The 13927-nt window shown below is 36.5% G+C and overlaps 1 protein-coding gene and 1 pseudogene across 15 annotated transcripts in view; one reads left to right on the plus strand and one right to left on the minus strand.

Moving 5' to 3' along the window:
- Positions 1–13927, minus strand: part of EML1 (EMAP like 1) — a 133904-nt gene that overhangs the window by 9284 nt on the left and 110693 nt on the right. For all 15 annotated transcript variants that reach the window (XM_031049402.2, XM_034062234.1, XM_031049399.2 and 12 more), the window contains 7 exons: positions 11708–11803; positions 11045–11179; positions 9503–9602; positions 8002–8156; positions 4916–5041; positions 4531–4662; positions 1152–1219 (listed from right to left, as the gene is read on the minus strand). In XM_031049402.2, the coding sequence (XP_030905262.1) occupies positions 1152–1219; positions 4531–4662; positions 4916–5041; positions 8002–8156; positions 9503–9602; positions 11045–11179; positions 11708–11803 (812 nt within the window). The remainder of the gene's footprint in view (positions 1–1151; positions 1220–4530; positions 4663–4915; positions 5042–8001; positions 8157–9502; positions 9603–11044; positions 11180–11707; positions 11804–13927) is intronic.
- Positions 5530–6362, plus strand: LOC117436066 (translation initiation factor eIF-2B subunit alpha-like; annotated as a pseudogene).

Below are 13927 nucleotides of genomic sequence, written 5' to 3' on the forward strand. Positions count from 1 at the left end.
TTTTTTTTTTTTGAAAGACTAGCTTTTTTTCTTCATTTATTTTAAGTTAATTTATTCTTTTTTAAACTAATTTAATTACTTTTAAAGAACTAAAATTTAATTTGTGAAAATGTATAGATAGGATAAAGATAAAATTTGCATTCAATACTTGCATCAAATTACTAAAGACAAAGATTCCTTTCAAAGCTTCTCCTTTTGATTTACTTTGCACAGTAACTAAAGTAAATCCTTTATTTAGGATTGATATACAGCCCGAAACAATCTTGGCTCATAACCTCTAAGCATTCTGTATGTTCTCAGTTAAGTGGAACTGTTTTCTATACTAACAGCAAAGTCTGCCCTCAAGTGACATTAAAGGGAAGGACGAAGTTATGGCAAAGGCATTCCCTCCTATGACAGACCTCCAAGGTTAGACCCAGGGTCCCGGTTGACCCACTACATGACTAAGGGCTCAATCTGCCCTATAAAATGAAGATAGTATTTCATCTCGGTTTTGTCTTTGTTTATGCCTTACGCTCTTCAGACAGAACAAGTCTCTTAATATGCATTTTTACACTGTGTAGCACAGTGGAACTTTTATCAGATTTTTGTTACAGCCTCTTGTTGTCACTGCATTAGAGATGACAAACCACTCACTACATTTTCAAATGAGCAACTTCTTTTATATGCGATTTCCCCTATACTGCCCTACAGGCCTCAGAGGAGATCTCTAAATGTATCTACAAAGTTAACCCATTATCTCAGACTCCTTCTTAAGTCTCTCCTTTGCCATGATGGATGCAAAGATGTAACATGTAGGTCACTTATGGTGACAGCACCTCACATTTAAGTCCTCACTGATAACCTAATGTCATGGTTTAATTGAACCAGGACACCTAGACATCTCGCCCTGTTCAAATCCACCTCCTCCCACTAATCTTAGATTGCTGCTCTCCCAGGGCAGAAACCATCACTCAACAAACACAGGTATTGGTCTAAGGCTAGGGTTTCTAGGCACTAAGACAACATAAATTTCACTCTGAAGTTCAATAGAAATCAATATGGAATGAATACATGTCATGCATACATCTGCAAAACAAGATCATGAACTTGTATGTGATCTGGAAATATGTAGTTTGTTGGTGCCTCAGGTGTAGCTCTGCGGATCTTACCTTCCAGTCAGTGTCCCTACTGCAACAACAGATGCTGAGGGGTGAAAACCTGAAGACTGTGCTGGATCCTAAAATGTTTCAGAAGGAAGAACACTTTTTTTACCAGTCCAAGTCAGAACAGAAACACAGTTCAATTATCTGTCTCAGGAGCAAAGTTAAGTCTGTCTTGTTTTGTTTAGGATTTAGTGTTTTGTTCTGGGGTTGGGTTTTTTTTTCCCTCTTAAATACAATCTTGAGACAAAAAAGCATTTTTAACTGACTGAAATATTACCTAATAGATTCCTATCCCCTCCATACAAGGCCATTGTTGTTTTTTTTTCACTATCTAAAAATAACTTGGCAAGAAATTTCATAACAATAACATTGGCAAAGGCAGCTTCTCAACAAATCACAAACAAGTAAGAGATAAAAATAACTTCTTAAATTAGAGCTGAACTAAGAATTAAGTACCAAAGCTGCAGTTTATCTACTGTCTAAAGGATAAGCAAGTATTCAACAAAGGTATGTACTACTTTGCGTGAAGCGGTAAAGTATAGCTTCTATGCACACCAACACCTTTTTCAGCGACTGCCAGTTGCAGCTTAGTGGGAGATTTAGGACATAAACTGGGTTTCTTATTTTGATATGCTATTTCAAAACATTTTACTTTGTACAGTGTATTATTATGGGACATTTTAAAACATTTTACTATGTATACTGTATTATTATGGAGACAGAATTGCAGTATTATTATGGAGATAGAATTGCAGTGTTTTTCTTACAATTTAAACAAACAGGTAAGCATTTTCTTTCTAATACTTGTCCAGTTACAAAGAATGAGCTCCAGAACCCTTCATGTTACTGCAGAAAGTCCCAAAATAAATAGCTTCCCCCCATCCCCTTTCTGATGCATTTTAGAGTTATTTTTGGCAGGAAAAAAGAAAATTAAAAAATCCAGCAATATATCTCACATAAATGCTTACCTCCTGGATTTTCTATATTCTAAACCAGTATCACATTGTAGCCATTTTAGTAAATTTGTTCACATTTCTACCAAATTGTAATTATTATCCCTAAAGGCTAGGTATAAGGGATATGCTCATTACTTTTAAATAAGTGACTAATTTCAGAGATGTTACTAACACTCAAGAAATTTCAGAGAATTGCTGAGATGCAGGACTTCTATATGCGTGTTCTAATTCACTTCAGTATTCCAGAAAGGAAAATTTGCTAATTTTTTTAAAAGTATAATTTCATAGCGAATGCTAAAATATTCTCCTGAATAAACTGGAGATTCAAACAGTGCATGTAATCTAAGCAGCAACTTGCACTCATAACCACATTAAAAAGATTTTACATAGATCTCTACGACAAAAATAGGTTAACATGAAATTATTTATTTACTCTAGATAATGAATCACTGATTTATGAGTCTCAGGCATTTCAAGTGGTTAATAAGGAGATTATTGTCAAGACTGATAATAGAAATCTTGCCTTAATGAAGCAGTGTGTACTTGGAGGGGAAAAGAAATAAATCTAAGTCTAGTTTAACAGCCTTACTGCTGCTACCAATCTTTTCAAAGAATCCAGGTAAATAAAGCAGTTTCTTAAATATTTCAATAACAACAGTTTCTTAGAGAATGCCTTATAGTTGGAAAACCACAGCTAAGTATTAACTGAAGCCCACTGTAAGTCATAATAAGCTAAATTCCAGCTGTTTTTCAGAGGACATAAAGGATAATAGAATGGAAATTATATCCTTTTTTGAGTTGATGATTACTTAAGTATTTTTATTTCTAAGACAATAGCTTATTTGATTAATAGATTTGTTCCTGTTCCCCATATTGTACTTATCATCACTAATGATGTTTCACTATCAAACCAAACTTCTCAATGCTCTTTTCTTTAAACTGCAAACAAGTGCCAAATTTTGCACTTCTCTTCATTACTATAGGCCCTCCTCAGTATATCGTTCTGTAATGAGAAATATATCAGAGGTACTAGCTTCTTGTTCTCCCAGTGGTTTTGAGCATGTACACAAGTAAACAAAAAGACATTTAAACTGAGCAAAGGATCACAGTAGTACCTGAAATTGAGTCAAACAATAGTTTTATTTTTGACAAAAAAGAAACTTAAGAGGAAAGCATAAAAGGTGGTACCAATGTTTTTACTCTCCACTTCAGGGTATTTATAAATAAGGCTCGCACAAAACCAGTTGTGCACTATTTCTAAATAATCAAATGAAGTCTCCACAATAAAACCTTATGCTGAAGACCAGAAAGGTCTATGTAAATGTTTCCAGTTGTATCTTTGAGCCATTCTGAATTTCATGTGAAGCATATCTGCAATCTAGTGTGTTCATGTTCCTTACTGTACAATACAGTGCACCATTATTGTTGTATTTCAGAACAAAAAAAGGCATGGGGTTATCTTTTCTTAGAGAGTTTATCAAGACAGGTCCAGGAAAACTTGGTTTGTAACTGCTCACTGGTTTCCAAAAATATGTTTTATTATTGAAGTTCATAACCTAAGTGTGCTGCTATCTATTCGATCTTGCATCTGACATCCTGGTAGCAGTTCAAGAGATTGGCAAGCACATTAATATTTTGGTGCATCTCAAGGTTTGACCATTCCCTTGAGGCCCAACTACAGTATTCTTAAAGAATGAAGGGGAGAGAGTCCAAATCACATTAATACATCTTAAGCCCTAAAATTATTAGAAGGTAGGAAAATGCAGTTATCTGCCTGATTCTCAGACCAAACCCTTACTATTATTGGTTTCCTTTATTTTTTTGAAGAATGAAAGAACTACTTTTATTTTCCTTTCTATTAAGTTCTTATGCTACAGGCCAATCTGTCTTTATAACCGAGGCACTGAACTATGGAAACACGGCTCCATCTGTGGGGCACCAGAAGTGTCGATCTGGTCTCTCCAATTAATTTAGAACTCAACAGAAATATGTACCTTAGAACATATGACCCGGGTTAGACAGAATAAATTCAGTTTTCCACATTCACCAAGCAAGGATGATTTACCAAGTCCGTCTCTCTGGAGTGGGATACTATGAAAGACTGTTTGGCAAATGCTCTTCTCTTAAGACTGCTTCAACCTGATGCAGCAGCATACACTTCTTGCAGATGTATTATATTTAGAAAGTCTTATCAACACGAGTTTTAAGGCCCCAAAACCACATTTCTATATAATAAAGGACACGGATCCATATAACCTAGGGTTATAATTCTTGGTTTTAAGAGTTTTACATCCATTTTCAGAAAAACAAATTTTATTACTCTCTTTTGTTTTTCCCCTCAATACTTTAAGACATTTTTAATCAATTATCTTTTGAAAACCTAAATTACTTGAGAAGTCACAGCAGAGTTGTGTTTAATAAATTTGTACCTCTATAATCTTGTTCCAGATAGGATGATGAGTGGTTGCATCCCAGAGTGTAATGTGTTTGTCATGTCCACAAGTGAAGAACTGAGGTTTAGAGGAATGGACTGCAAGTCCCCAGAGCTCATCAGTGTGACCCTACACAAGCAGAAATAATTCTTGATAAGAAGGACAGCACCATCATAACCAAACATGTTTAAACAGGATTAAAATTACTAAACTATATATTAAAGCATTAGAAAAATATGTTGGCTTAGATAGATGCATATTTATAATATTATTGCCAAAATTACTGCAATAATGGAGCAAATAGACACATGGCTATGAAACAACTTTAAGCAATTTACTGCTATTACACAGTTTGAAAGGTTCTTATAAGGCAACAGCTTACCTGGGTAATGGGGAAAAAATCTCCTGATAGTGTGCCCTGCAGGACAAAGTTTCTGGTGGTTCCTATTAATACAACATCCCCTTTTCCCTCTGCTACAGTTCTTACTGGACCAAACTGCTCTGGAATCTGTGGTCATAACAGACAAACAAATAAATCAGACAATTTGTCAAGTGTTCCTATATTTAGAGATATGTGGCCTAGCAAATGCATTTTAATAAATGCTGCAGAGAGAAGAAATTAACGAATATATATGCCTGACTTTCAAAAGTTTATAACAACTTGCATCAGCTCAATAATTATCTTTAGTGTTCTACAAGAAAAGACATACCTTACCTACAGAATATTGCACAGTTAGACCAAGTATTTCAACAAACAGAAGTTCCTTCATGCTGTGTTGATCATATTTTAATTGCAGCTGTGATATTTCTACATTTCTATTCAGAACTACTGTCAGGCTTTGTAACACTAGTACTTTCCTGCAATGAATGTTTCTTTAATTGCAGCCTATGTTCTGAAAGAGTCAGTGCCAATCTCAAATATAAAATTCTACATCCTCCCTTAAACTTAAAATAACAAGGAATACCACTGTATGAACAAATAAAAGAAAAAGAAGGATGTCATGGTTAGAAACAGCACAAGCAGCAAACACCTAATGCTGTGTGAAAAACTAAATTACCAAAACAGACATGTCATTCCAGTTGCACATATATTTGCAACATTTAATAACATACAGTAGAGTTAAAACCCTTCCTCAGAGTTTTACACTGATTTTTCTGCTACATTCAGTATGTAAACAGCTATGCAGTTCTGCCCAAACAAATTCTGCTTTAGTCTTTTAAGTTTCTACATAACAACTGAATAATTTTTTGGAATCTCTTTTTTAAATAAAACCCGACACTAACCGAGAAATTACTGAAAAAATGTAAGTACTAAAACCTCAAAAAATCCTCATATCATTTTGCAAAAGAGGAAAGCAGTTGTTGAGGCAAAGAAGTGATTCAGCATTTATGTCACTGAATTGCAGCCAGATCAAGCAGGGCAAAAACTGGCAAAAGCCCTGCTGAGGAAGCTGAACATTCCTGTTTGTGATTCTGGATGCTGCAGTTGGCTACATTATGGAGAAAGTGGACCTAGTGTTAATTGGTGCTGAAGGAGTTGTTGAAAGTGGTGGCATTATCAACAAGACTGGCACTAATCAAACTGCTGTGTGTGCAAAAGCACAGAATAAGCCGTTTTATGTGGTAGCTGAAAGTTTCAAGTTTGTGAGGCTTTTCCCTCTGAATCAGCAGGACATCCCAGATAAGTACAAAGCAGACACTCTGGAAACAAATCAGAATCTACCTGGACTGACTACACATCACCATCACTCACTACATTATTGCTTACAGACCTCGGTGTATTAACTCCCTCAGCTGTCAGTGATGAACTGATTAAACCATATCTGTAACAGCATCATCTTCAGCGACCATCACAGTCGTAAGACCTTGGAAGATGATACAAGTTATATGGACATGGTAAGGAGAGGACATTATAAGGATTCATGTAATTATTGGTGTTCTTGAGTTTTTAAAGCAAGATGGGATGGACCACTGTTAAAAAAAAAAGATACTACAGCTGCTAAAGATCTAAAATTTTCTTTTTACACTGTCCCACACACCATCCTTGCCTCTAAATTGGAGAGACATCAATTTGATAGGTGGATCACTCAGTGTATAAAGAACTGGCTGGATGGCCACATGCAAAGAGTTGTGGTCAATGCCTCAAGGTCCAACTGGAGACCAGTAATGAGTGATGTCCCTCAGGGATTTGTGTTGGGACAGGTCTTGTTCAACATCTTTGTTGGTGACATGGACAATGGGATTGAGTGCGCCTGCAGCAAGTTTGCTGATGACACCAAACTATGTGGTTTGGTTGATACACTGGAGGTCAGGAATGCCATCCAGAGGGACCTTGATATGCTTGTGAGGTGGGCTGATGCCAACCTTGTAAAGTTTAACCATGAAAAGTACAAGGTCCTACACCTGGGTTGGAGCAATCCCAAGCACAGCTACAGGTTGGGCAGAGAAGAGATTCAGAGCAGAGAAGGACTTGGGGGTGTTGGTCAATGAGAAAAAACATGAGTTGGCAGTGAGCACTCACAGCCCAGAAAGCCAACCGTATTCTGGGCTGCATCAAAAGGAGCGTGACCAGCAGGTCGAAGGAGGTGATCCTGCCCCTCTACTTTGCTCTTGTGAGACCTCATTTGCAGTATTGTGTGCAGTTCTGGTGTCCTCAACATAATAAGGACATGGAACTCTTGGAACAAGTCCAGAGGAGGGCCATGAGGATGATCAGGGGACTGGAGCACCTCCAATATGAAGACAGTCTGAGAAAGTTGGGGCTGTTCAGCCTGGAGAAGAGAAGACTGCGTGGAGACCTCATAGCAGCCTTCCAGTATCTGAAGGGGGGGCTATAGGGATGCTGGGGAGGGACTATTCATTAGGGACTGTAGTGATAGGACAAGGGGTAACGGGTTAAAATTTAAAGAGGGGAAGTTTAGATTGGCTATAAGGAAGAAGTTCTTTACTGTAAGGGTGGTGAGGCACTGGAATGTGTTGCCCAGGGAAGTTGTGAATGCTCCATTCCTGGCGGTGTTCAAGGCCAGGTTGGACAGAGCCTTGGGTGACATGGTTTAGTGCGAGGTGTCCCTGCCCATGACAGAGGGGTTGGAATCTTAAGGATCTTAAGGTCCTTTCCAATCCTAACTGTTCTATAATTCTACGAAATTACAAAACCATTTTGCTATTGTAACACTCTGAAGTGAAAAATTACCTCACCTTATTAATTGCAAAGAAAGAAATAATACGAGAAATATGAATACAAGATTTTTCCAATTCCCATAGTTCTTAAAAAGGAAATACTATGTTAGTGAATAGGCTATCACAAGAATCACCTGATAACTGAAATGATATTCCACTTTACCATTGATTTGCTTTCCCACAGAACACATATCCATAAGAAAAAATTATTATTTAAAAATCTCTCTTCAGTAGACAGCTAAAATTTAATTTTGAGTAGCAGAATAACTTCAATATAGGTGATACTACCTCGGTTTTATGAAGTTTTTGGTAATTTCCATTCCAAGATATCAGCTTTCGGTCTTTTCCACCTCCTGATACTAACGTGCCATCTCGCAGCATGCACAGTGCAAATATTCCACCCTCATGTGCTCCTTGAACTGCATGACTTATTCTGTTGGTACCTGGATAGAAGGAGAAAAGACACTGCTACTGAAATACTCAGCTTAATAGCTCATTTTTATATTCCTCCATCTCCCCACCTTGTTTCTTTACTACCTGACAAGGATTGTATTTAAAAAATAATAATGGTGGGCATGGAGTGTTGCACCAAAACATGCAGACCTGAAGAAGAGACCAAAGTAGTACATCTTAAGAGCACATTCCCCCAGTCTCAAAAATTAAACGTATACACACTCAGCGAATTTCAAACACAAAGTAAAACAGGTTAATTTAAACCTTTTTGTGGGTGTTTAAGCTAAACCATTTGACATCTGCTACTGCAGTAGCACTATCCATCTCATCAACAAAGAAACCATAACCCGATCACTTGTTATCTTCCCATGATATCCACAGCCTTCCAATGCCAAGCTTGCACCACAACCCAACTAAGCTCAAGGTCTTTGTATACCTGGCAGAAAGTGCTGAATCACTCTCTGAAAGAGACTGGATTTCTTTATTGAACATGGCTTGTTCAAGTATGTTCTTAGACTCGAAACACTTTCAAAACCAACTACATCAGATTAAATATCTCTAATGAAGCATTACTATTATGAAGTATAAAGAAATGATTACCAATGATTCTATTACTGAAATATGCACCTTGCATCAAAGCTTGGTTAACTATGTTTAGCACAAGTAAGGGGCTGATGCAAGTTAAGAAGAAACAACTTTATAAATCCCACTTCTTTCTATCCATGTTTAGGATGTTGCTGCTGTTTGCCTTCCAGCAGGCATTGCCTTCTGCTGCCTAAAAAAAGGCATCTTACTAGAAAATGTGTTTTAGGACATTCACCGTATCCGTCTGTTCTTTTGAAATAAAGCTGAGGAATTCAATTAGATCTGCATATATTTTAGTTTGACTTTCTAGGAAAACAAATACAGCTATTTGTTGTCTGTTTTAAAGTGTATGTCAATAGGCATAATTTTTGCAAATTCTAGAGTGATAGTATAGGAGACTGGTTATCATCAGTTATATTAACAGTGCTTCTTGCCATCATCCTGATTAAGGAAAAGAACTCTTCCTGCATTTCTTAAATCAGTAAAAGGTATACATGCTAGCATGGCTCTGTGATTAAACATTTGACCGTAGGGAGCACATTCTATAGGACTTTGTGCTCTAGCAGTCAGGTAGGTGTTTTGCCAGTTCTTTAGGTGCTTATAGAGGAGAATCCAGACATAATCTGCTGGACTGGTTTTGGGAAAGAACTCTAGATATGTAAAATTTATTCTTCTGAAAATGAGGCTGCACTCACGTAAAAATTCACAGCACTGTATTACAATTTCACTAGTAGCTTAAATCTTGCCTTACCTTTCCCCCAAACCAAAATGTTTCCACTTGAGTCTCCTGTAATAGTATCACCATTTTCAGAAAAGGTCACACACAGGACAAACTTTGGCTTCTCTTGTTTCTGCATGGTTATGAAAAATATACACTCACAGCAACACACGACCCTTTTATATTAACAATATGCACTTGAGTAATTTAGTCTTATACAACTCTATTATAACTTAAATATCTACACAGGAGTTAAATACATTTCTACAGTTTAAACACTTACCCTTGCAAGCGCAAAAGATGCATCAGCTGAGGTTGGTGGCCCAATCCTGCACCCTTTAATTACAAGTTCCAGATAGAGCAAGAGATAAGGCCTTGCCAACTTTTAACATCAGATCAAGAATGCTCTGAGATAAACCAAATCCCTCAAATTGTGCATAACACTAAAGGCTTTAAGTATTTAGAAATGGCCAAAGATGCAAACAAGCTTTATTACTGTAATTTTTAACTCCAAAGTTTCTAGGAGAAAAATATTATTAAAGAGTTTGGCTGTAGATAAGAATTAAGAAATCATCTTCTGAAAGAATCTTAAATCTCAGTAAAGGAAGCATTGCTTCAACACCCTGCATTTAAGATACTGATGGCAACAAAAGAGTGCAATGTAGAGCGAGAAAGAAAACTGACTAGATAGTAGCTTCTAAGGACATTACTTACAACGTTTGTTGGCTACCAGTATGTATAGTCTCTCTCTCCCTCAAACTAAGAACTGTTCTCAGCTAGGGCCACCACACTTTTCCTTCAGCAACAACCACTGAGAATAACAGAACCATAACAGAGGCAGAAATCTGTCCAAGTAGCTTAGGAGTTAAAAATGAATTAAAAATAAAATAAAATGTAACAAAATTTAAATATGTTATCTCAGCATTTCCTCCTGATTTCACACAGAGTATATTAATTGACAATGCAAAACAGTTGCTTTGACTATTCTTGCAAGCCACGATTCCACAAGCAATTTAACTAAGCCCTATTGGAGTTATCTGCAGTCACTGCACACATCCTCACTTGTGCATGCAACTGCCATAGAGCTTATATATATTTAAGAACAAAACCAAATCAAGACGTTGAAATTAGTTACATTTACCAAATGGTGGGCAGCTCAACCTGTATTTGAATTACATACATGTATGTATCTGAGCAGAAGAGAGGAAAAGGTAATAATATTCATACAGAATATTCATATCCACATAATTTATGTGGTTTTGCAAGTGTTTTTTCTGACAAAATTTAAAAAAAATAAGAAAAAAAAAGAAAACCTCAGGTAATTTTATTTTATGTAGGGGAGAACAGAACAGGACAGGATGGACGGGGGCAACCTGGCATAAAGAGTATGGGAAAAAGAATTCAGGGAACAAAACATTAATTGTATTTCAGAACTTTATTGTGGAAGTCTTACCCATGGAAATGTTCTCTGTGCCATACCATGAATACAACCTGAGCTGCTGCAAAATTTCAGGTTTATAATGATCAGTTGTTATTAGCACTTACTCTTAACATAAAATTAAGGAAATACTTTACCTCAAACAATCCTTGCTTTTTAATAAGGGAATTCCCTTCTAGTGTCCAAAAATAAAGGTGTGACTTTCCACAAGTAACTATTATATTTGTATCAGTAGGGTGAAAATCTGCAGCAAATACAGCCTCATTAGAGCACTTGGAAGGAAAAAGAAAAACATTGTATCAAAATTAAAACTCAAAGAAAACAAACACTATAAAATGGTTCTCTAGTTACATAAACCGATATATCTCAGTACAATACAAATTATGAACTATTCATTAACACAGCAGAACTTGGTAGAATACTTTGAAGTCAGAGGATTTTAGGATTTTGTAAGTTAGAATCACAAGTTAACCTTCAAAACCATGTCAGGTAATGAAACGTTTAGTTTAATGCATTTAAAGATTAGTTTAAGACATTGCATTTATGTGCATGCTGTTATCATTGCTGCCTTGACTTTTTTAATCAATTCTAAAATTACAACAATAGCAAAATTCAAAACAAAACCCCAAACTATTGGGATAATCTCAACAGAGACAAAATATTCCCTTCCTTCATGTTCTTTGCCTTTTATAAGATGAAAGTTTTAAAAAGGCACAAGAAGTTTAAGATAGAAAGACATTTTAGACAAGAAATCCAGATCTACATACAAGCAAGTAGTATTAAATATCTTATTGCAACACCTTGACATCTGCCAGCTTTTCTTCTTTCTGCCAGTCCCACACAGAAAGCACATGGTCATTTGAGTCATCCACAGAACACAGGCTACTTCCTCCATTCTGAGGAAGAACATGGAAAATATTAATGCATAGCCCAACCAGCAAGAGAAACATAGAAATATACATTCAAAATAATTAAATACTTTGGTGTAGGTGAAAATATATCTATTTACACTTTAATTATTATACTAGTAAGTTATCCCACAGATCTCCATGAAATACAATAATTTATAAGTTCATTGAAAAATAGGGCTAAAAAGAGATCCAGAAAAGGAACTCATGCAAACTGCAGTCTTTGTCAGGAATTATGTAGGTTATCTCTTTTGAGACATCCAGTGGTAGAAATTACAAACGCAAATGACACATCATTTTCTATTCAGTTACAAAAGCTTTTTCTGATAATTATATTGAGGTTCTTTTTTTGTAATTGTAATCCAATTACTTCTTCTCAGATCTGGAATGGACTCAGGGAAAAACATCACTCTTCATATAGAAATAAACGGTCATCATAAAAAAATCAGAAAAGAATTTATTCCTGATAGATATCTTTTTTGATAGTTTTGTCTATTATCAGTCTTTTCCTATTTTAATGCCCTAATTACTTTCATCTTTCTTCATGCACCATATTTCCTAGACATTTTCCAGTTAGCACCCATTTTTCATATCTGTGAATCCAAAATCCAGATGAAGAACTCCAACTGTGATTTCTACCTGAACTGAGGGAGAATGACTGACATCAGTCTCACTAGGGATGGGAACTGCTGTACAAACATCAGACCTTTCTTCCAAACAGTAGGTATCTGGAAGGTACTTTTTGGACCATTTTTCCCAATTTCCTTTGGTGTTTACTCCTAGTTGCATGTTTACAGTGGAATAAACCATTAATTAATGCCTAATTGTTTTCCAACCCACTCAAATATGATTTCTGTAGCCTCCTGTCATCAGCTGCATTAGCTTTGACTGCAGATGAGGTTTCTGGAACAGACTGAGGCTGTGGTTACACAAGCAATCCTTTGGCAGCAAACAGTCCTTCCTCTGCTACCTACAGCACAGCTGCTTGCTGCTGCCTCTTGAGCTATGGCACCACAAAAGTCTGGGCTATCATAAAGTGAGCCTGTTTGTGGAACAGATCAATACTGGGAGAAAAGAAGACCCAGGCAAACTCTGCTTAATTTTGTTTCTATATGAGGTTATTTTGTTGTCTTCCTGATGAATCAGGCCCCTAATACACATTTTAGAAACAGTTACAAGAATAACTGTGCCAAGGCAACTCAAGAGATGGGATGGAGACAGGACTGAGCAGCCTGAAGAGAGGGCTGTCTAAAATGAGATAAGCAGTACTGCTACAGGATGGGAAGTGATGCTCAAGACTGGCCAAGCTCTAACTGTGAAATCACAGCATAAAGAAAATATATTAAACACTTTCTTCTGGCATCTACCAGGAGGAATCCTCCATTAAATCCTATTTATTCCTCCAGGGAGATATTTACAGAGTATTTCCTTGTTACTACTTTTTATTTGTCCTTCAAAGGTCATCTTGAACTGTGTTGGCTTTAACCTTTGTATTCTTCACCAACTCCCCCAATTCACTCACGTATTTTCCACTTTCTATATAATATTGTCATCAACAGATTTCAAGTAGTTGTGGAAACTCTTACTGAAGTACATTTTGCCTAGGGAATACACCATTTAGCCCTCTCCTTTCTAAAAATGCTGTTAATTAGACACCATCATTATACACTGCTTATGGATTCCGTTCTACATGGAGAGCTTCTATACTTGCATATGTCAGGTTACAGGCTTATCTTTTCATATGGGACTTGAATTCTGCCTATGTCATCTTTTCTTACCTCCCTGATAGAGAAGAGTTCAAAGGATGGTGCCAAGAGGCTAAAACCAGGAATCTAATTCTCTACAATCCTTTATCCATATGCCTTTATTGCTTTCAAGCAAAAGATTTTGCTTCTCTTATGGGAGCTCCCATTTTTTAAAATTCAAAGTCAGTGGTACAGGCCATTCTAAAGGTCTTTCAGTAGTCATTTTTAGGCATAGTGAGGGGGTTAAAGGATGCGGATAGAGTATGCAGTAAGGATACTGAAATTTCAAGAACACAAATCTTTTTGCAACTTTATGTCCCTGAAGAAATTAACTGCATATTATGAAAAGCACAATACATATCTCTGA

Source organism: Melopsittacus undulatus, chromosome 4 (assembly GCF_012275295.1).
Source record: "Melopsittacus undulatus isolate bMelUnd1 chromosome 4, bMelUnd1.mat.Z, whole genome shotgun sequence".
Lineage (NCBI taxonomy): Eukaryota > Metazoa > Chordata > Aves > Psittaciformes > Psittaculidae > Melopsittacus > Melopsittacus undulatus.